Below are 22,758 nucleotides of genomic sequence, written 5' to 3'. Positions count from 1 at the left end.
AACAGTGCGAATCCAAACGCAATTCGGTATTTATTGATGTGTGCGAATGAGACAACAAATAGATAGACATTGCATGACATTTATACAAATGAATGTAATAATACACCGTTTCTGTGGCTGAAAAGACGGAGAATATCGAATTCGGTTCAGTATTGTGTGTGTGTTTTGTCAAGTGAGCCGTATGAGCTCCCTGTGTGTCATCGAAGAAGAACTGTACATAGAAGAGAAAATTTGAAGAAGAAAAAAAAGAACGAATCGAAAAGAAACTGAATAAATCAAAAAGTGAAGTTAAAAATCAATAGGAAAAAATCTAGTGAGAGAAAGAATTGGGTAGAAGCCGCTAAAAAGAAGTCAGCTAATATTTTTTAATGGTAACTGGTGTTTATTATTTCATTTCATTTTGGGTCGAAGAATAATTTTCGGTAAGATGCGAAAAAAAAATTTCTTCTTCGACTGTGTGAAATGTGTGTGTGTTTATGATGGTGGAAGTGTGAATGCAAAAACGAAACCGCACCCATACCGCTTTAGAGCGGCAAATGTCGAAAGGAGATAGAACTATGTCAACATAACTTTTTTTTTCCACACACACAATCGCATTGCCATTTCGTGTATGTGAATCTATCGGCAATGTTGACCATATTTCATTTGGAATTGGAGAAAGACAAAAAAAGAATGACATCATTTTGGGTAACATAATATTGCCTTTGACTGGTTCACTGTTGCAGAAAATCCACTGTCAATGCTCGAAAATATGGGAAATGGTGGCATTTGTGGCATAAAAATCCATGAATTGTTTAGGTAATCGGGAAATTCAAAATTTGCCGACAATTTATTACTTTCCTATGGGAAATTATTTTTGAATGTAACATTTTGTACTCAGCAAATGTTGAGTGATTGTTGCCCTTCTTCTTCGTCTTCATCTTCATTGATGTTGCTTGAGATATATGTGGGTATATTTTGAGTGTTTTTCTCAACACACACACATACGCACCCAATACAAACAAACATTTCACACGGAGGATTCAAGCAAACAGTTAGATCAATTATGTTTTGCCATTGGTTGTGTTGGTCGTCACAGACGCAAGCGTACACATTATTGAGTGAAATTCTCAAATCGCTGCCATGTAGTGACGACATTTTTTTCTACTCTTCCAATAATACTGAGTACTCGATCACGAACGGGCGTAGAATTTTTCGGTGTTGTATTTTATTTTAACAGAAAAAAAAACTAAATTAGTATGTGAAGTTTTAAGACCAATATACAAACCGTTTAAAAAAAAAACTATAAAATAATTCCGCCGAAAAAAAATTGGTTACTTTTTGTTAGTGCACAGATCAAATTGGAATACGAAAAAAAGGAAGAGAAAATTTGGATTTGTCAACCGAATTAGTGAGAGAGTTTCGGTACGAAGAGAAGATTCAAGAAATTGAGATATTGTGATTTTTGTGTACAGTGTGTGGCGACCAAACGCAACCACACGGTGAGCATACGGAAAATATATTTTTCTTTCTAAATTTGGACTAAAAAAGGAGAAGAAGAAAAAAAAAGTTGATACAAAAAGGCTGTATCAATTGAATAAAAATAAACCAGTTAATGGAAATCGTGCCGTTTTCATCACGAATATGGTGCTAGACAAGACTCTATACATGGATACAAGAGGAAAAAACAAATCAAATATTAAACATAAAATCAAATAGTTTAAAATTAACATCAAAGTTGGCTGGAAAACACCAAATGCCATCGAGAAAAATTGGTTGTGTTACGTACCAAAGAAAAATTTAATGTTTCGTCGACCGATGTGCGTGATTGTGTGAGTGTATGTGTGTGTGTGTATACATAGGAGCGAGTGAATGTGTACGGAAACTGTACGAATGGTGCGTGTTTTATTTTGTGTATGCTGGATTTTTCTGTATAGTTCATCGTTGAAGGTTCTTCCCGTTGAACTGGTGTGCGTGTGTTTTTTCCTCTATTCCTGTGGTGTATTCTAACCAAAAACCAACAATGGCGGCTAATACGCTGTGACTTCACTCGTTCGCTCTCTCGCAACACAGAAATCTGCTCACATCATAATCCAATATGATTCGGTGATTTAATTCACATGAGCATTATGCGATGTTTTTAATTCGATTCCAATTGGAAGCTTCATACAATTTTCATGGACAAACCACCAATCGTACTGAATGTCATGTTGAAGCTAGTAAATATGCTTTTGATTTGGAGATAATCGAGTAAAAAAAAACAGAAGCGAAAGAAAAATCAATAAAATGAGTACTTTGAGAGACAACGAATTCAAGAAAATCAATTGTACAGAAACGGTCTGAAGCTTCATTAAAACCTTTACGTTTCATGCTACGGCGGTAATCTTAATTCCGATAAGATAAATAAATAATTGGACAGCCTTGGTAATCAATTAGTTCACTTGAAAATGAGAACGAAAAATATGTACTTTATCGTCAACTGGCGATATGATTTACTCAAAACGGCCGTCGTTGACGTCTCCTGTTCAAACTTCTCTATACTGATTATCTAATTCACTTTCCGTACAATTAAAATTGCTGACGTGCCATTGTGTTTAGGTGTGCCGCACTCTCTTTCCACAAATAGCTCGATCTAATCAACGATTTACGAGTATTTCCATCCAAAATTGGCGGCTTTCATTGTTCGTATCACGTGCAAAAATCTAAATGAAAGACTAAAATCCATGCTAAGCCATTCGGTGCCAAAGAACACATAGCATACATCGAATCAACATCGCGCGAAACAATGTCCAAAAATAAATCGTCAATATATGCTAAGCTACAGCCAGTTGATTGTTCATAATCGAATCACTTGAAAATGGTTTATTCTCATTGCGTAAAATTTATGGCTCAATTAATTTACGCAAATTGAAAAATGATTGATTTCTCACTGCTCTCATGGCCCAATCCAGCGGCATAAGTGTTTGATTACTTTTGCGGCGATCAATAAACGGAATCAGATCAATTGAACGTTGAATATCTCATTTGTGTGTATGTGGTTTTGTTTTTTCTTCTCTCGCGAACACATAAGAACCGCACACGAATATGGAGTGAAATCGAAAAAAAGTATGTAGTACCATGTGTGTAGACTTATTAACAAGCAAAAAGAACGGTATTGAGGCATATAATTGATCTAAATATTCAGGAGGAAGTTTCAATTGGAAATCGCGTTTTTATCGCTAACATTTGAATCTATTGTGAATACATCCATCTCGTTTTTTCACCCTCAAGCAATGAAAAAAATAAAATTTAGCGATTAGGTCATCGCTATTCGCGAGTATGTGGTTCTAATAAGCAGTCATCATATGTAATCAGAAAAAAAAGTTATTTGTTTGAATAAAAGCCATTCATGAAATGTGTTTGCAACGCGAGAGGAGAGAAAAAGTGTACTTGCTGCTTCAAATTAAGTAGATCGAAAGTGAAAATGGAAAGGAAGAAGAAGAAGACAAACAACTGTTTGGCCCACCGAAAATTTCGATTCAATGTCAAATATTGCGGTGAAATAGTGCAAACCTGAGCCAATTAGCATCTGCAATTGATTTTATGCGAAAATGATACACATTTCGGACATGCTAAAACATCCGTTCTACTTCACCAAAAAAAAATTGTATTCATTTCGCTTCCATGTCAATAGAGCAAATCTCTTTTTCTAAAGATTTCTATTTTCGTTCGTCTACAAATCTGTTCAGAGCACAAATCAAGAGATTGAGGAAGAGCAATGAGAAAAAAAAAACAAATTCGATTTATTAAAATAAAATCCATGTCTAAATTTATATCATGTGTACAATATATATATATATATGTTTGATATGATGTTGCCATACAGTCGGAATATGGTAGTCGCGACGCTTGCGCAATATATGCGTACCAAACGAATCGAAAAATACCGTTCACACGAACAGCGCGCGCGAGAGAGGAGTTTTTGAATAAACGTATACTGTACATAGTATACATACATTACCATTTCACCAGATTCGATGCAGTATTACTTCATTCTAGGCATGGCATTTGTTATATTGTATCGCATACGTACGTTGTTCAAGCTTGCTATGTTCTCATTCGTTCAACAGTTCAAAGCAGCCAAACCACGAACTATCTTCATCGTTCACTCTCTCGACGCAATGGTAAAAGTACTCAAAAGGGTCTCTATATATACATACATATATCCACAATGTTGTAAAGACTTATGCACGTTCTCAACTCAACAGCTCTGTCGTTCATTCGCTTCTTTCTTTTTGGTAGAAAGTGCGGCGTGTACAGACGCTAAAACAATGCGGCGAACATAATTTTGAGTTCATGTTCGCTTACCAAGAATAAAAAGACTTCACTTACATTCTATGTTTTTGTTCATGTTTTCTTTTTACGCGCTCTCTCTCTCTCTCTCATCTTTTTTTCTTTTTGTGTTTTCATACTATCGTCGACGACGATTGTGTCGCGCGAATACACACTCGCTCAGTCATTCTCTTTTTTCTTTCCGCGCGTTAGTTTGGTCGGGCAATTAGTATTTATTGCTTTACTATTCTTGGCATGCGTTTTATTTCCCGTACTTCAGCAACGGGATGGCATAGAAAATGTGTGTAGTTGCTGTGCTTTTTTCTACTCATTACTTTTTCTGGTGACATAACGAGAACGCTTTTGGAATACGAAATGCCACAGATATTCACCAATAAGCTTAGGCATGCTTTTTTTTCGCCGAAAGAAAGGAATCAAGGAATCGTTATCAAGTTTTAATGAAACATTTTTAAATGTATTACGTCAATTCCGGGGCATTTGGCTGTTTTCCACTTTACTATTTTTTGCTGGGCGAAGAAATCTGATTTGAAAAGTACTTTTACCGCAGATATAAATGGTGCGATAGAAAAGAAAGCCAATAAAATGCCCACCGTTGTCCAATTTTACACTCGGATGACGATTGAGGTTGCAATATCCACATGACCGATCTATTCAAATGAACCAAAAATATTTATGTAAATGTTATTCTCCCCACATTTAGACACCAATTTTGTTATTCTACCTACTCTGACAATCTTCATTACAATCAACTCTGAAAAGCAATTTAACTTGTTTGAATATTATGTTGCTAATGACAATATGACAGTTCTTGTATGACATTGAAACAGTAACAAAACAATCAATGAGCGAGAGAATTCGGAATGACAAAAAAAACCAAAAACCTTTTCTCGAACTGTGAAAAGAACTTCACATACACGAATTCAGACCACATTTGATGTTTTTGTTGTTGTTCGCAGAGTCAATGCTAGAATTCGCAAGTTTATGAAGTAAATATGGTTTGCAACTTGTGCCCAATACCGTAAAGACGAATCAAGCAAACACAAGCAGCCTATCGAATAGAAGAGAAGAAGACGAAAAATATTTTGTTTGCTATTTTCGATCTCGTGCAATGTTAAGTTGTATCGATTTTAGCCATGGAACGATGATTATTCCATTTTCTTGTAATTTCGTGCAAAAATGTTCGCTTCTTGGGGATTTTCTTCATTTTCCGTTTCATTCGTTGATTTGTTGCTGTTTCTCTGCTGTTTCAGAAGAAAAAAAAACAGTTTGCATTACACGGTTACACAATTTCATTGGCTTTCGTCCGGTGCCACTGCCACATTAAAATTGGAGAGAAAAAAAAACACTTGATATTTTCTTTTACAAAAAAAGGGTTTATTTATGAATTTAGTTGACCATTTGTTAATGTTGAATTTATACGGCCACAATTCGAATGCGACAAAATGAAATTTCCTTAGGTGAATCCTCAACGGTATATGTCTCTGCTCGTACGCCATCGCAGTGGCCCATTTATCGACCAAAAAGGAAGGAAAAAAACAGATCTTTTATTGATTTTCTGTGTGTGCTTTAATGCTGATTTTCTTGACACTAAAAAGACTCTCGGCGGTCTGTCGGTCGGTCGGTTGGTTGGTTAGTTTGTGAATGATTTTTTTCTCGCTATCTCGTGTGTGTATGTACGAATGGATCTGGACACGCGATATACGTGTTGAAATCACAATAACCGACATTGACTGAATCTAAATTTAAATTCATAATTACATTTGCTAATTTGCGAATGCGAGCGCATTGAATTATGGGCATTGATGAAGATGATGATGCAATCATCAATGAAACAAACATGCACATTTTCGTTTTTATTATATTTTTTTTTTTTCGTCTCTATTCCCATCGGTTTGTCGACAATCTATCGATTGCACATTCTCGGCAACCCCAAGTCAGCTGCAGTGTGCGACATTTGATACCGAATTAGTTGAATGAAAAGAGACAAACGTACGAAAAAAAAAATACGGCAAAGAGTCAAAAAAATAAAGTCAGAACTCTATCTGCTATGTGTCAGTCACACTTAAAACACTGTCATCGCATAAGGCTTTACTAACACAATTATTTGTATCTCGAACAGTTGTGCCGTGTTCCACGCCCAGAACTAAATGAAAACCACACGAAACGAAAATTAATGGCTTCAAATGTAGATTTCGGTGAATTGTGTGTTTCTTTTTCGTCGTCGTCGTCGTTTTTTATTCCACTGCTGTGAGTGACGGTGTTATTTATGCAACAGCACACGCACTCACTTCATCAATACGCACGCATACATACACACAGAGCCCGAGCCCGTTCAAATCAACTATTCATATTCCATTTTGAAAATCGTATTCAAGCAGTGTTCGTTTGACCGCTACAATAATAATAATCAAAATAGCATATTTTTTACTTGAGCTGTAAACATTTTAACGACTCTGCCTCTCGAGTTTTATGCGTTGATACGTATGAAGTGGATTGAATGTGGCGGGTCAAGTTCGGTGTATTTGATAATTATCAATAATTTTGCATCCAAATTCTTCAAACGTCTTTTATTGATTGATTGTCGCCACTGCGACCCCAAAAAATTCGATTTTCAGTTACAGTCAAACGTATCGACCGACCGATACACGAATCAGCTTTGAAACTACGGTATGACACGCATCAACGATATTTATACACTCTTCAAAATGATATTTTTCACACAAACAAACCGCGCTCACACCAATACAACCGTGTTGTCAAAATAACAATGAGAACAATAGACGAAAAAGGAATAAAAAAACATACAATGTTGTATGAATTGCTGTACCAACACGAAACCAGAAGTACTTCACAATTTGGTTGTGTTTTTTTTTCTTTTCCATTCAACGATATCTATTTTTTTTGTTCGCTATGTGCTTATTACCATTGCTTGGCAGTCAGCGACACAGCAAACGTACTGCAGCAAAACTGTTCGATTTGTATTACATCACGTAATTCCGCTGTTAGAAACAGACCACGGTAATACAATTACAGCAATCGAGAAACATTGAATCGAAGGAGAAGCAAGAGAGAGAAAGAAAAAAAGACACTCCAAATCACAAGCTACTATTTGGATTTGTTCCGCTTCGTGTGTTCATGAAATGATGTTTCATTTTACCACAAGTAGCAGCAAAACCATCATCAAAAACCAAGACAAAAAAAAGCGCTCTGGAAGAGTGGCTTAGAATTCGTTCAATTATTCAACAGACTACTATTTTTTCTCGTCACAGCATACCTGAGGTTTACAGGTTCATGCCAAACAGGAAAAATAGGAGAAAAAAAAACATCACAAAAACTGCACAGAAAATTAGCCATGAAGTAAGGGCATGATTAAATGAAGCATTTAGAGTGTTCAGTGTTTGTAGCAAAACCTGGAAACAGTCACGGAATCTCATTAGAGAGACCAAGATATTGGGGGAAACGAGGCGACAATAAAACAAGTGATAAATCAAACTCGGTTTTACGACAGCACTATAAAAATTCAAATGTCTAAGCTAGAGCAGGGAATCAATTGATAATGTTTCGTTTTGTCTTAGGTCACAGCATGTTGTGCTCTCTTTTGAAAAATTCATATAATAGTTTTATGTCGACTGTAAATGATATTTCCATCGTTGCTTTGACCTACTTTATATTTTTTTATTGAGCTGTAACGCTTTTCCACAATATTGTCTTCGGCTTGGGATGGGATATCGTTTAACCAAGGCAGTTCTGTTGACGCCAGCCCAATTAATCATGGCGGTGCATCATTTGAATGTCTATTAATACGATACACACACACCTTAAACAAATCGTTTTGCCAAGTCTTCAGCCCGTCCTGCTGGACTGGATTGTTTACGCGATTTCGATTTGCTGTCATTGTGATTGCGAGGCGCCAAATATTGATCATCAAAATGAGTATCGAGTTGCGTTTTTTTTATTACATTGTTGATGCCGTCAATCCGAAATGGTTTTCATATGGACTATGACATCATTCCACTCAAAATTGATTATCTCACTCATTCTCAATGACAATGCCGAATATATTTCGCTCCTTGCCGTTTGTTTCGATTCACATTGGTTGGCTATTGTTATTGAATTTTTTTCTTTCGGAACATACCAAAAGTTGTGTGAGTGTAAGTGATTGAGCGAAAATTCCACGTACAAAAACCTGGAGTGTGTAGTACTACAAGTGAGTGTTTGTGTGCGTGAATAAGATGGTCAATAAGCTTGCGCAACTATTTGACTATATGCGTATATATTCAACACACAATACGTATACAGAGCACCTCATCATTTGAAACCATACACTTGTGTAGGTCGAAGCATCATTTTGTCAAAATTCATTACGTATTCAACGATGATGATGATTTTTTTCTTCGGTTCTGTTTATGTTTACTTTTACCAACCAAAATCTGGATAATTTGCATATTTGAGCCATAACAATATGTTCAATTTTCGAATATTAATCATTCGATTAGATTGTCAAAACGGTCGTTCCATGGTAGAAATTGTGTTGAGTCGCAAGCCGTTCAAATTCTTTTTGTTAAAATCCACATCGAAATTGTCACTTGAGTGCATTTAATGAATTTTATACGCGCCTCTAATGAACGTGTTGAGAGATTTTGTCTGAATTGGAAACAGGTGATTGACTCTCATGTTTATTTCCCATTTGAAAATCAAAACAAATTGCTTGAAACACACAGTATTCCTCAACGATTATGTAGGTGATAAGCCGAGAAAGCCGATAGAAAGACGACTCGTAACTATCACATTTTATTCCCATTATAGTAATTGATTAAATGTGTGTATGTTTGCGACCAACATGTTTACAATACCGATTCCAAGTAAATAAAATGCTTTCGAGCTCTCCTTCTCGCCTTCTTTTCTCTCTCTCTCTCTCTCTCTCTCTCTCTCTCTCTCTCTCTCTCTTCCAAGCCGCGTTTAAGTGCAGCAAGTGCTTGAACCTGTACTGTTTCTGTTTTAATTTTTCAAATCAAAAACTGCATCGATTTACTAGCTCAGTTAAAACAAACATCACGCTCTCGCTGTTTATGAGCTCATTGTGTAAATGGTCAAACAACTTTATCATATCTGGTTGTGCGTTTGTGTGTGTATGTGTGTGTCGCGGCACCCAAGAATTCAGTCATTATTTAAATATAGATTTTATGCGGCTGCCTTCGTTCTATTCTGTTCTGTTCCTTTCTGCTCGGTTTGGTGTGGCCATTGGAATGATCGAATACAAACGAAAGCAAGCAAAGAAGAAAATGCACTTTTGATCCGATGATAAAATGTGAAATGCGATAATAATTCATTATCTAGACGTCGCTTTTTTTCTGCTGTTCTTCCACATTCTTCAACGTAAGCATCCACTTAATCGTTTCCATTGAAATTGTTGATGTATCAATTGTGAACAATTGTTCAACCGCTTTCGACTTGCAGACAACGCCCATCGCATCAATATTATTCGAAAGAATTATTTGTGGCTCCTCCATTCATAAATCTTTTTATACCGCAAACGTACGCTTTTGTTTTAATATTTTCTGCTTTTTTTCATGTTGTTTATAAAATATGCAATTTTCTTAAGCTGATTGTTTGAGCGATGCATCGCGCGGTGGTACGCGATAAATGCATCGAACGAATGCAACTCTGGCGCTGATGAGAGCATCACTTTTGGTTTTGGTTGGCTTATTACTTTAGAGAGCGAAGCGAATCGAACATTGTTGCACACTCTTCATCATGAATATGTTGACCTATTCGTCTTCGTGGAAAAAATTTCTTTTTTTTTCTCTCTATTTGAATGTTGAAATCTTTCTCGGCATCATAATTAAATTCATTTTGATTGTGTTAGCACTTTCCGACTTCAAATTTTTTGTTTACGCCAGATTCTCGTGTTTATTTTACTCGGTTGATGCATTTTTCCCGTCTTTCATGGCATTTCGTTGTTCGAATGTGGCTGCGTCAGCCGGAAATTCAATTGATCTATTTTTATGCAAGTCAAGCGTCGAAAGAGGAACGAACCGTCACGAATCTATCGAATAAAATTGTTGCTTTATCTTGCACCTTTTTTTTCTACACTCAAATCAACTTTGCTGTTTTATTATTCAAATAATTTCCTCTTAAAAATAATTTCGTTTGCGATTATAACTGTAAAAACAAGTGCAGCGAATGCAGCAATGAAAATTGACTCGTAATTTGCATACTTCAAGCCATCAAAATGTTAGTCTTTTTGTGAAATGAAAAATTGATGTAAATAATCGATGAATGCAGCACTCATCGGATGCAATGAACGGGAAAATTGAAGTAATCAACAGGCGCCAATTATGAAGATCACTATTTATTCACATTTTGCTGGCTCACATCGTAAAATTATGCAATTCTGTTTTCTATCACTGGTTACAGCTCAATAATTGAGTGAGAGAGAGTAAATTGACGGTTTCTCCGCCTAATTTACCGCTAATAGCTTCACACCATTCTGCTAAAAAAAAGGGGCAAAATTGTTCAAGAGCGAATCACAATCACTTCAGGGGTCATGTGTATGGCGACCAGGCAAATGGAGCTACTACCGAACTTCAATTACAATCTCTTTAAATAGGCAATTACAAAGTGAAACAATTTCTCGCCGGCAAATTGACGATATCAACTCACTTCGGTCGAATAGATTCGTGCATTCTATGCAGTAATTGACTAATTGATAGGCCAATTGAAACGGTCATTCGTCTTTGTGCCGTTGAATTCGATTTCGATCACTTTCCATTTTAAAGTGAATGAATCATGCATGTATGGCATCTCACCGGTAGCGGAGTGTCAAAAAATTGTTTTTTCGTTAAAAAAAAAACGCTTCAGTCTGATATGCTTCAAAGCGTCATCATAAAGAATGTGTTATCAAACACACGAATGAATAGGTGTGTGACAATTATTTTACAACCTGCTTTCAAATAAATACCGAGATAATAAAGCGCAAGAGTATAGACTTTTCGAGATAAAAATGAGTTATGTAAGTGATTTTCAGTCGTTGTTCGTGACAAACCAACGGCGAAGACCTTCAATTTTATCTGCGAAATGAACAATCGATACATGAATATCATCAGACACGGGCAATGTCATACGTATTCTTTTGATTAATTGCTCAGTTGCCGCTGATTTTGTATGCAATTTACAGGAATATAAGTAACAATGCAGTGAAGTCATGTTTATTTTTTTCATTCGCTCAGCAGAAAAAACTCTACTGATTATGGTAGGTTGATGTGAAAACTAGCTGCTCTCGCACACAAGCATCGATTTTTAGAGCTAGTTGACTCACGTTTCTTTATTGCTTGTTTATCGTTGTTTAGTTAACTTCGTTAAGATGCAGCTATATGTAACCGAATGTATAGTGAAAAATACGTGAGGAAGAAAACATTCCAACTAATCAGAGAAAGAGCGAGAGAGAGAGAGAAGCGGCGACATTTCACATTTGGTTTATTTTTGTGTAGCTATTTTCAGATCAATTCAAATGTGTTCTCTTGTTATTTTCACTGTTCTGTTGTTCTTCGAATGTGGAGAGTTGAAAAAAAAACAAAACGATTCAATTTTCAAGATCGTTGTGTGAAACTCGAAATCATCGATGTTCATGTTTTTTTTTGTCTAACGGCGAATCAAAGCTTTGCATCGCAATTTTGTCAACCCTGATTCTGTTTGATCGAAATTCATCAATCTGTCCCTTTTGTTCGATCTCTCTCTCTCATTCTCTTTATCTATCTAAATTTCAATTAACTGTGACCTTTAATCTAAACAGTTATTTTGAAATGCTTCACCGAGCAAATAGAATCCCACCTACAATCCGGAATGTTTTATTAAATTCAGTGCACACAAAACATATATATTCATTGTCATGTTTGATGTGTATGTGTGTGTGGCTCTGTGTGTGACACAATTTGAATATATGCAGATTGTTTCCATGCGATAAGAATTTGAAAATGAAGCAAAATTGAACAACTGAAGATGTATCACAATGGCAAACAAATATACGAACGAATTGTTACCGAGTCAAAATCAATAGAAAGAGCTGGTGCTGCGGCGCCAAGCGAATGCGACGACCGAATGTGGTTCAGCAAAGAAAACGTTGGCAAAAAAGGGTTATTGAGTTTTGTTGCGTGCTAGTATTGATTTTATGTAAAACTTTTCTATCAGCCAGCTTGTCGAGTATGTGTGTATGTGCTTCCACGACAAGGGTATTTAGTTCACCAAACGACAGAAAGACATTGATTTGATGTTTTTCGCGCTTGTCATCGGAAATGTTGACAATGTATTAATTTCCGGTTCAGCAACAAAAAACTAATTCGTTCATTTTTTTTTGTTCTCATTTCAGACTGCAGTAACAAAAACTGCCTATGAACTAATACACGAATTGGATTTTTAACCAAAAAAAAAACAAGCATAGATACTGAAACCAAACCGACAAAATGACGACCGATATATCTGTAGTGCGTTGGGATCCGAGTCAGGGACCCGGCAGCGAATATATTGATGAATACGAATACGATGGTGGCAACTCAAGTTCACGTCTTTTCGAACGATCGCGTATTAAGGCGTTGGCAGGTAAATTAAAATGATATACCCATAAATATACCTATTATATGTTTTTTTTACTTTCTATCGATTACTGCGTTATCACATTAGTTGAAAATACTCATCTATCCGTTTTTCTAACTCATTTTCTATTCTCATCCAATCGCCCCCACCATACAGAGGAACGTGAGACAGTACAAAAGAAAACCTTCACAAAATGGGTGAATTCGCATTTGGTACGTGTGAATGCACGCATTGGAGATTTGTACGTTGATATGCGAGACGGTAAACATTTGATCAAATTGCTGGAAGTGTTATCTGGTGAACGTCTTCCGAAACCGACAAAAGGCAAAATGCGTATACATTGTTTGGAAAATGTAGATAAAGCATTGCAATTTTTGCGCGAGCAGCGTGTCCATTTAGAGAATATCGGTTCGCATGATATCGTCGATGGCAATGCGAGTTTGAATTTAGGTCTCATTTGGACCATTATCCTGCGATTCCAAATCCAAGATATCACCATCGAAGAGGTTGATAACAAAGAAACCAAATCAGCTAAAGACGCCCTGTTGCTGTGGTGTCAAATGAAAACGGCCGGTTATCAAAATGTGAATGTGCGCAATTTCACCACATCATGGCGTGATGGATTAGCATTCAATGCAATTATTCACAAGCATCGACCCGATTTGATTCAATTCGAAAAATTGACGAAAAACAATCCAATTCACAATTTGAACAATGCATTCGACGTGGCCGAAGACAAATTGGGCTTGACTAAATTGCTTGACGCTGAAGATGTGTTCGTTGAACATCCCGATGAGAAATCGATCATCACGTATGTTGTCACCTACTATCACTACTTCAGCAAATTGAAGCAAGAGACTGTGCAGGGCAAACGTATCGGTAAAGTGGTTGGCATCGCCATGGAGAACGATAAAATGATCAACGATTATGAGAGCTTTACCAGCGATTTGTTGAACTGGATCGAAACAACGATTGTTTCGTTGGGTGATCGTGAATTTGCCAACTCATTGAGTGGAGTGCAACAACAGCTATCACAGTTTGCAAACTATCGTACAGTTGAAAAACCACCGAAATTCGTTGAAAAGGGCAACTTGGAAGTGTTGCTGTTCACTTTGCAATCGAAAATGCGAGCCAACAATCAGAAACCGTACACACCGAAAGAAGGTCGAATGATTTCTGACATCAATAAAGCATGGGAACGCCTGGAGAAGGCCGAACATGAACGTGAATTGGCACTGCGCGAAGAGTTGATCCGTCAAGAGAAACTCGAACAACTTGCTGCCCGTTTCAATCGTAAAGCATCGATGCGAGAGACTTGGTTATCGGAGAATCAACGACTTGTTAGCCAAGACAACTTTGGTTTTGATTTGGCCGCTGTTGAGGCAGCCGCTAAGAAGCATGAAGCCATCGAAACCGATATCTTTGCATACGAAGAACGTGTTCAAGCCGTTGTTGCTGTGTCCGATGAATTGGAATCGGAACGCTATCATGACATTGAACGAATTGCAGCACGCAAAGACAACGTACTCCGTTTGTGGAACTACTTGCTGGAATTGCTTCGTGCACGCCGATCACGCTTAGAATTATCGCTTCAATTGCAACAGAATTTCCAAGAGATGCTCTACATTTTGGACAACATGGAGGATATCAAGCAACGTTTGCTGACCGATGACTATGGCCGACATTTGATGGGTGTCGAAGATTTGTTGCAGAAACATGCTTTGGTTGAAGCCGACATCAACGTATTGGGCGAACGCGTAAAGAGCGTGGTTCAGAATTCACAACGATTCCTTGGCGATGATGCTGACGGTTATAAACCATGCGATGTGGCGATCATTGTTGATCGTGTTCAACAATTGGAAGATGCTTACGCTGAATTGGTGCGTTTGGCCGTCGAACGTCGTTCACGACTCGAAGAAAGTCGTAAATTGTGGCAATTCTATTGGGATACAGCCGATGAGGAAAATTGGATCAAGGAGAAAGAGCAGATCGTATCGACCGAAGATATTGGTCATGATTTGACCACCATCAATTTGCTGTTGTCAAAACACAAGGCTCTCGAGTCGGAGATTCAATCGCATGATGCACAATTGCAATCGGTTGCCCGGGTTGGCGACGAGCTCATCAGCGAAGGTCACTTTGGTTCTGAACGCATCAAGGAGCGTCTCAAGGAAATTTTGGCAATGTGGAATCATTTGCTCGATTTGACAAAATACCGTCGTCAGCGTTTGGAAAATGCCGTTGGCTACTTCCAATTGTTCGCCGATGCCGATGATATCGATCAATGGATGTTGGATGAATTGCGTCTCGTGTCGTCCGAAGATGTTGGCAAAGATGAATCGCATGCCCATTCATTGCTTAAGAAACACAAAGATGTTGCCGATGAACTCAAGAACTACGCTGAAACCATCGACCAATTACACTTACAAGCCGAAGGGCTCACACTCACCGATGATGAACAACGCAATGTATCGGTACGTCTCACCTCGATCGATGAACGCTACAAGCAACTTATGGAATTATCGAAATTGCGTAAGCTTCGTTTGTTGGACGCTTTGAGTTTGTACAAACTGATGTCAGAAGCCGATGGCGTCGAGCAATGGATCGGCGAAAAGGAGAAGATGTTGGACACAATGTCACCAGGCAAAGATATTGAAGATGTTGAAATCTTGAAGCATCGTTACGATGGTTTCGACAAGGAAATGAATGCGAATGCATCTCGTGTGGCCGTTGTCAATCAATTGGCCCATCAATTGTTGAACCAATTCAGCAGCGTTGATCATCCAAATTCGGAGCAAATCACCGAAAGACAGAAGCATTTGAACGAAGAATGGTCTCGTTTGCGTGACAAGGCCGATGCTAAACGCGATCAACTCAATTCAGCCCATGGCGTGCAAACATTCTACATCGAATGCCGTGAAACCATTTCATGGATTGAAGACAAGAAACGTATTCTCAATGAAACCGATAACCTTCAAATGGATTTGACCGGTGTGATGACATTGCAACGTCGTTTGAGTGGTATGGAACGCGATTTGGCCGCCATTCAAGCCAAACTCACCGCATTGGAGAAGGAAGCCGATGCCATTGAGGGCGAACATCCAGAAGAGGCAGCTGTGATTCGTGAACGTATCGCACAAATTACATTAATTTGGGAACAATTGACACAAATGCTGAAGGATCGTGACTCGAAACTCGAGGAAGCTGGCGATTTGCATCGTTTCTTGCGTGACTTGGATCACTTCCAAGCCTGGTTGACCAAGACACAAACCGATGTTGCATCCGAAGATCCACCAGATTCATTGCCCGAAGCCGAGAAACTGCTCAATCAACACCAGAGCATTCGTGAAGAGATCGACAATTACACCGATGACTACAAGAATATGATGGAATACGGTGAACGTTTGACATCGGATCCAACACAAAACGAAGATCCACAGTACATGTTCTTGCGTGAACGTTTAAAGGCATTGAAAGATGGATGGGAAGAGTTGCAACAAATGTGGGAAAATCGCCAAGTGTTGTTGTCACAAAGTTTGGATGCGCAATTATTCAACCGTGACGCTCGTCAGGCTGAAGTTTTGTTGAGCCAACAAGAGCACTTCCTCAGCAAAGATGATACTCCGGTCAATTTGGAACAAGCTGAAAATCAATTGAAACGCCACGAAGCATTCATGACCACAATGGAAGCCAACGACGATAAGATCAATCAAATCGTTCAAGTGGCCGACACTTTGGTTGAAAAGGAACATTATGACGCTGATAAGATTAACAAACGCGCCCAGAATGTCAACGAACGTCGTGATTCGAATCGCGAACGCGCCCACGATCAACATGAGAAACTCAAGAATCAAGTGAAATTGCACGAATTCCTTCAAGATTTGGAAGAGCTCACCGAATGGGTACAAGAGAAGTACATCATTTCCGAGGATGAGACATACCGTAGCGCAAAGACCATCCACTCGAAATGGACACGCCATCAAGCATTCGAAGCCGAAATTGCGGCCAACAAACAACGTTTGCATGATGCTGAACAAGCCGCCAAGGAGCTCATGACCGAAAAACCAGAATTCAAAGAAATCATCGAACCAAAATTGAAAGATCTATCGAAATCATTTGAAGACTTGGAGAAAAATACAAAAGACAAAGGCGCCCTATTGTTCGATGCCAATCGTGAAGTATTGGTTCACCAAACATGTGACGATATCGATTCGTACATTACCGATTTGGAGAAACAGATCATTTCTGCTGACACTGGCAACGATTTGACATCGGTCAACATTTTGATGCAAAAACAACAGACAATTCAACATCAAATGGAAATTAAGACGCGTCAAGTGAAAGAAATGGAGAAACAGACCGAATTCTTGAAGAAAACAATTCCAGCCGAACAACATGAGCCAATTATCCAGAAGAAGACCGCCGTTACCCAACGTTTCGAGCAAATCAAGGCTCCATTGTTGGAGCGTCAAAAGCAATTGGAAAAGAAGAAGGAAGCCTTCCAATTCGTACGCGATGTTGAAGATGAGAAACTGTGGATCGATGAGAAATTGCCGGTGGTGCAATCCGATGAATTCGGAAATTCATTGTTCAATGTTAACGTACTCAAGAAGAAGAGTCATACATTGGCCACCGAAATCGATAATCACGAGCCACTAATCAACACCATTTGCAATAATGGCCAGAAATTGATCGACGAAGGTCATGAAGATGCACCGAAATTCGCTGAGCTCATCCCAGAGCTCACCCGAAAGTGGCAAGCACTCAAAGATGCCGTTGATGAACGACGCAAGAAACTCGATCAATCGGAACGTGTACAACAATACTTCTTCGATGCGGCCGAAGCGGAGGCATGGATGAGCGAACAAGAGCTGTACATGATGGTCGAAGATCGTGGCAAAGACGAAATCACCGCACAAAATTTGATGAAAAAACACGAAAATTTGGAACAATCCGTTGAAGACTATGCTGAAACGATTCGTACACTCGGTGAAACTGCCCGTCAACTAACGGCCGATGGCATTCCATACACTGATTCCGTGGCCGTTAAACAATCACAATTGGACAAATTGTATGCTGGCTTAAAAGATTTGGCCGGCGAACGTCGTGCTCGTCTCGATGAAGCCTTGCAACTGTTCATGCTTAACCGTGAAGTCGAAGATTTGGAACAATGGATCGCAGAACGTGAACTTGTCGCTGCATCACAAGAGCTGGGACAAGACTACGATCATGTCACTTTGTTGTGGGAACGATTCAAGGAGTTTGCCAAGGATACGGCTACAGTCGGTGGCGAACGTGTTGCTCGTGCTAACGGCGTTGCCGATGACCTCATTCATGCTGGCCACTCAGACAGTGCCACAATTGCCGAATGGAAAGACGGTAAGCGTATTTTTTTTGGGCATTTTTCTTTCTCTTTTTGGAATTGAATCGTAATGTTTTGATTTATTTCATTTTCAGGCTTAAACGAATCATGGCAAGATCTATTGGAGCTCATCGACACCCGTTCACAAATGCTCGTTGCATCACGTGAATTGCATAAATTCTTCCACGATTGCAAGGATGTGTTGGGCCGTATTCTCGAGAAGCAACACGGTGTTTCCGATGAATTGGGCCGTGATGCAGGCACCGTATCCGCATTGCAGCGCAAACACAACAATTTCATTCAAGATTTGCTGACACTCTACTCACAAGTGCAACAGATTCAAGAGGAATCGATTAAATTGCAGGCCGCCTATGCCGGCGACAAAGCCAAGGAAATCACAAATCGCGAACAAGAAGTATTGCAAGCATGGGCCAATCTACAAGGAATGTGCGAAACACGCAAACAAAAACTATCCGACACGGGCGATCTCTTCAAATTCTTCAACATGGTGCGTACACTCATGCTCTGGATGGAGGATGTTGTGCGCCAAATGAACACATCGGAGAAACCACGCGATGTGTCCGGCGTTGAATTGCTAATGAACAATCATCAAAGTTTGAAAGCCGAAATCGATACGAGAGAAGACAATTTTTCGGCCTGCTTGTCACTTGGCAAGGTAAAGATGAAAATATTTCGGAATTTGTTGACGAAATCGTTGGAAAAATTATTAAATTTCCATTTCTTTCATAGAATTGTGAATTTATCTGATTTTAAATAACTTATTGACTTAATTTAATTTTTCCTATTAGGAACTTTTGGCCAGAAATCATTATGCATCTTCAGATATTAAAGACCGCTTGCTTCAGTTGACCAGCAGCCGATCAGCACTGCTCGACCGATGGGATGAACGCTGGGAAAATCTGCAACTCAGTAAATCAACTCATTTTAAAACTCACTTTTTGTTTTTTCCGTGCCACTCCAAATTTACCACCATTTTCTCCCTTTTCAAACAGTTTTGGAAGTGTATCAATTCGCACGCGATGCTGCAGTTGCAGAAGCATGGCTTATTGCCCAAGAGCCATACCTTATGTCATCCGAACTGGGTCATACTATTGATGAGGTAGAGAATTTGATCAAGAAACATGAAGCATTCGAAAAATCAGCAGCTGCCCAAGAAGAACGTTTCATTGCTTTGCGCCGATTAACTACAGTGAGTCATTTCTCTTGCATTCGATTGATTCAATCAAATTCATTTGCAAATTTTCATGTCAAAAACGTTTGAAAAATCTTTTTTCATTCAGTTTGAGCTCAAGGAAATTAAGAGACGTCAAGATGCAGCTGAAGAGGCCGAACGTAAGCGACTTCAACAGGAGCAAGAGGAGCGTGCAGCCGCTGAGGCACAAGCCGAAGCTGCTCGTTTGGCTGAGACAAGAGATTTACATGATGCTCCTGGATCACCAACTCGTGAAGCAGGTAAATTCATCGCATTTCATTCGATTTTCCCATCTTTTCTCTCTCTCTCTGTATTCACACACTCTGCTGGCCTTTTGAAATAGAAATAACAAAATCGGTTCAGGGCGAATCATTTTATCTCTTTCGCATAAACAACACAAAGTTATTTCCAATTCATTTATTTCACAATCAAATAATTCTAAGGACATTTATTGAAAAAAAAAAACAAATTTATTTAAAAATTAAATTTTTTGGTAAATACGGTAAACTAACTGGTATATTGGAATTCATTTTCATGCTGCCCACTTTTTAAATACTCGATTGAAAATCATTTACGCGCTTGTAAATTTGCAAACGATTTTCGCGATAAATAAAAACTCCTTCGCGTCTAATCAAAATTCAAAATTAACCGTAAATTCATAAACAAAAATGGAACAGTTGTGGTTGCAACTGTTTCGCCCGTGGCTGAAGGACCTAGCTCTCAAGGTATATTTTTGGTGAAAACTTTCACAAAAAAAAAATCAAAAACAAACGCTTTCGGTTTTTTTTCTTCTTTTAATGGCACTAGATAGAGAATTCGTTCGCAATTTAGTTGTTAGATCATAAAATATGGCTTTTGAGTTCTTTGGTTCATCTTTGCTTTGTCTCGCTCTTTACCTCTCTCTCATTTCCTCAGTCTGTCACTGTTTTTTGTTCGAAACATCTCACTGTGTGTTCCCATTTGATGGTGTTTTGATCTCACTCATAAAGATCTCATTTACAAATTGTTTGGTGTGGGTTAAACAGTAATTTTAAGCAAATATAATGGGAATGTTCTTCCATTTTTGGCATAAACATAATAATTCACCTATAGAATAACGACGTGCACATTTTATATGTGTGCAATTGCACATAAAATCTTACTCAATCTAGACGCATAACATTTAGTCAAACTAATTTCATTCATATTGGTTGACGGGATCTGTCAGTACTCATTGAATAATCCATTGATATATTCATCCAACAACAACAACAAATTATTATCGACCATAAATTTTTCATCTAATGAAAACGTTCTTTTTGCAAATTCACCAATATCTCTGCTTGATGTTCAAAAACGATAAAAATTTACACCTTTATCGATTGATTGAATGAACAAAAAAAAAACATTTCAAACAACCAAAACACATTCACAAAATAAAAAAAATCATTAGAGGGTGGATTCGAATCGAGACGTTCAACTCCATTTGCATCGGGATCATCTTCACGAACACCGGGTAGTGGTGGTTCATTGAAAATTGGCCGCCGTTCTGGCGAACGATCAAAAAGTCCATTCCGTAGTTTCAGGTGGAAACGCGGCACTTCACGCAACATTGAGCTTGAGTACGATGAAGAAGGTAACACAAACAAAAGCATCAACCAAACAAACAAACAAACAAACCACATTTACTACCGTAAACTCTGCGTCATTTTTAAAGATAGCAATATGTTTTATTCTGGGGGACAGAGATATTTAAAATATAAAATACTGATATGGTATGGAAACGATCTACAAGACTTCATTGCCTTGTATTTGACACACCTCATTCACACATTGGTTCAATCAAAAATACGTCGAATATTTATAAGTTCACTCCAATTGAATCACTCATACATGATATGTTCAATAACAAATCATATTCCCTAGTGGCTGTAGACGTTTATCTAATTGCATGCAAAGTTGCATTCGCCTAATTTTCACTGTTTATCGCCAACAATTTTCAATATCCCAATCAAAACCAATTTTTTTTTTTCGTTAAGGTTTCTTTTTGCAGCTTTATGAACAAAACACCAACCAAAAACGGGGAACATTTCTCTATAAATACAAAAAATAAACACAGTTTCGATTCTCATTTTATCAATGAATCTTCCAATTTTTCAAGTGGAAATTATCCAATCCATAATTCCGCTTTTTTATTACATATTTTTCGAATTTGATTTTAAATTTTTTATTACATTTGCGCAGATTTAAGTCTTTTTTTCCACGCTCTGAAATTTAACGTTGATTTGATTTCTAACGTATTGCATTTGTACGCAACGATTAGGTGCCCAAGGTGATGCTAGTGGCGTTGAAGGTGTTTTAATTCGCAAACACGATTGGGAAAGTACGACCAAGAAAGCAGCTAACCGTTCATGGGATAAGGTAAGTACAAAACTACCACAAACTCGATTATTCTTTTTGGAAAGAGACGAAAATTTAATTTAAATTGTTTCAATCAGGTTTATATTGTGGCTCGTAACTCCCGGTTAACGTTCTTCAAAGATCAGAAAGCATCAAAGGCTTTGCCAGAAGCAACGTTCCGCGGCGAACTACCGTTAATATTGGATGGCGCAAGCGTTGATGTAGCCAATGACTATAAGAAACGAAAACATGTGTTCAGAATAAAGTGAGTATGGTGTCTGATGTGATTTTGTTATTGAAGATTTTATATACAGAAATTAAATTCAAAGAAGATTTTCTAAAAAAAAATGAATTTGAAAAAAATCAGGAGAAAATCATTCATTCGATATGAATTGTCCTAACTAAAATATCCTCTCCGTAGGTTTGTCAATGGCAGCGAATTTTTGTTACAAGCGCACGATGATGCCGAATTACAGCAGTGGGTCAGCGCATTGAAGGCACAATGTCAAACCGCATCGGGAAGCGAAAGCCGTTCACAGACATTGCCCGCATCATCACAGCAAAAAGATGAGACCAAAAAGAAATCATTCTTTACACTGAAGAAAAAGTAAATATCCCAATTTAAAAAAAAAGAAACCAAGCAAACCAGCCAATTTTCACTTTTGCATTTCTATATTGCATTATTTCTACAAGCAAACAATTCTTTAAACAAAACAATGAAGAAATACTAAATTAAATTAAAACACAATGTGCTTGTCAAAGTAAACATCACACACCGACACTCTCACGAGTCACTAGATTTATTTGTGGATAAAAAGAAGAAAAAATTAACAAAGCCAAAAGAAAAAACAGTGACCAAATACAAAACACTGTTGTTGCATATATGGCATGATGATCGTAATTA

The 22,758-nt window shown here is 38.0% G+C and overlaps 1 protein-coding gene across 6 annotated transcripts; it reads left to right on the top strand.

The window, feature by feature from the left end:
• The first annotated feature begins 60 nt into the window (after positions 1-60).
• Positions 61-22,635, top strand: LOC129571487 (spectrin beta chain). 6 transcript variants are annotated; one of them, XM_055451300.1, is made up of 11 exons: positions 65-371; positions 12,677-12,906; positions 13,057-18,279; positions 18,358-18,938; positions 19,072-19,192; positions 19,276-19,472; positions 19,564-19,735; positions 20,908-21,090; positions 21,778-21,875; positions 21,953-22,119; positions 22,276-22,635. In XM_055451300.1, exons 2-11 carry the CDS (start codon positions 12,771-12,773, stop codon positions 22,463-22,465), a joined length of 7,068 nt encoding a protein of 2,355 aa, XP_055307275.1. In that variant the 5' UTR covers positions 65-371; positions 12,677-12,770; the 3' UTR covers positions 22,466-22,635. The 6 variants fall into 6 exon arrangements, with proteins under 6 accessions (XP_055307300.1, XP_055307275.1, XP_055307288.1 ...); XM_055451313.1 differs by lacking the exon at positions 20,908-21,090 and adding an exon at positions 20,153-20,200 and having other exon boundaries at positions 137-371; XM_055451292.1 differs by lacking the exon at positions 65-371 and adding an exon at positions 1,104-1,481.
• Positions 22,636-22,758: the final 123 nt, after the last annotated feature.

This window comes from Sitodiplosis mosellana, unplaced genomic scaffold (genome assembly GCF_009176505.1).
Source record: "Sitodiplosis mosellana isolate CC-2019 unplaced genomic scaffold, AAFC_SMos_1.0 Smas_scaffold_1, whole genome shotgun sequence".
In the NCBI taxonomy this organism is placed as follows: Eukaryota; Metazoa; Arthropoda; class Insecta; order Diptera; family Cecidomyiidae; genus Sitodiplosis; species Sitodiplosis mosellana.
This window is presented reverse-complemented; position numbering and strand designations above follow the sequence as displayed.

Bases quoted from the DNA above. Each gene is read 5' to 3' on its own strand.
- LOC129571487 (XM_055451300.1), top strand. From the start codon at position 12,771: ATGACGACCGATATATCTGTAGTGCGTTGGGATCCGAGTCAGGGACCC. The intron at 18,939-19,071 runs GTAAAGATGAAA...TTTTCCTATTAG, and splicing joins CCTGCTTGTCACTTGGCAAG to GAACTTTTGGCCAGAAATCA. The intron at 19,193-19,275 runs GTAAATCAACTC...CTTTTCAAACAG, and splicing joins CTGGGAAAATCTGCAACTCA to TTTTGGAAGTGTATCAATTC.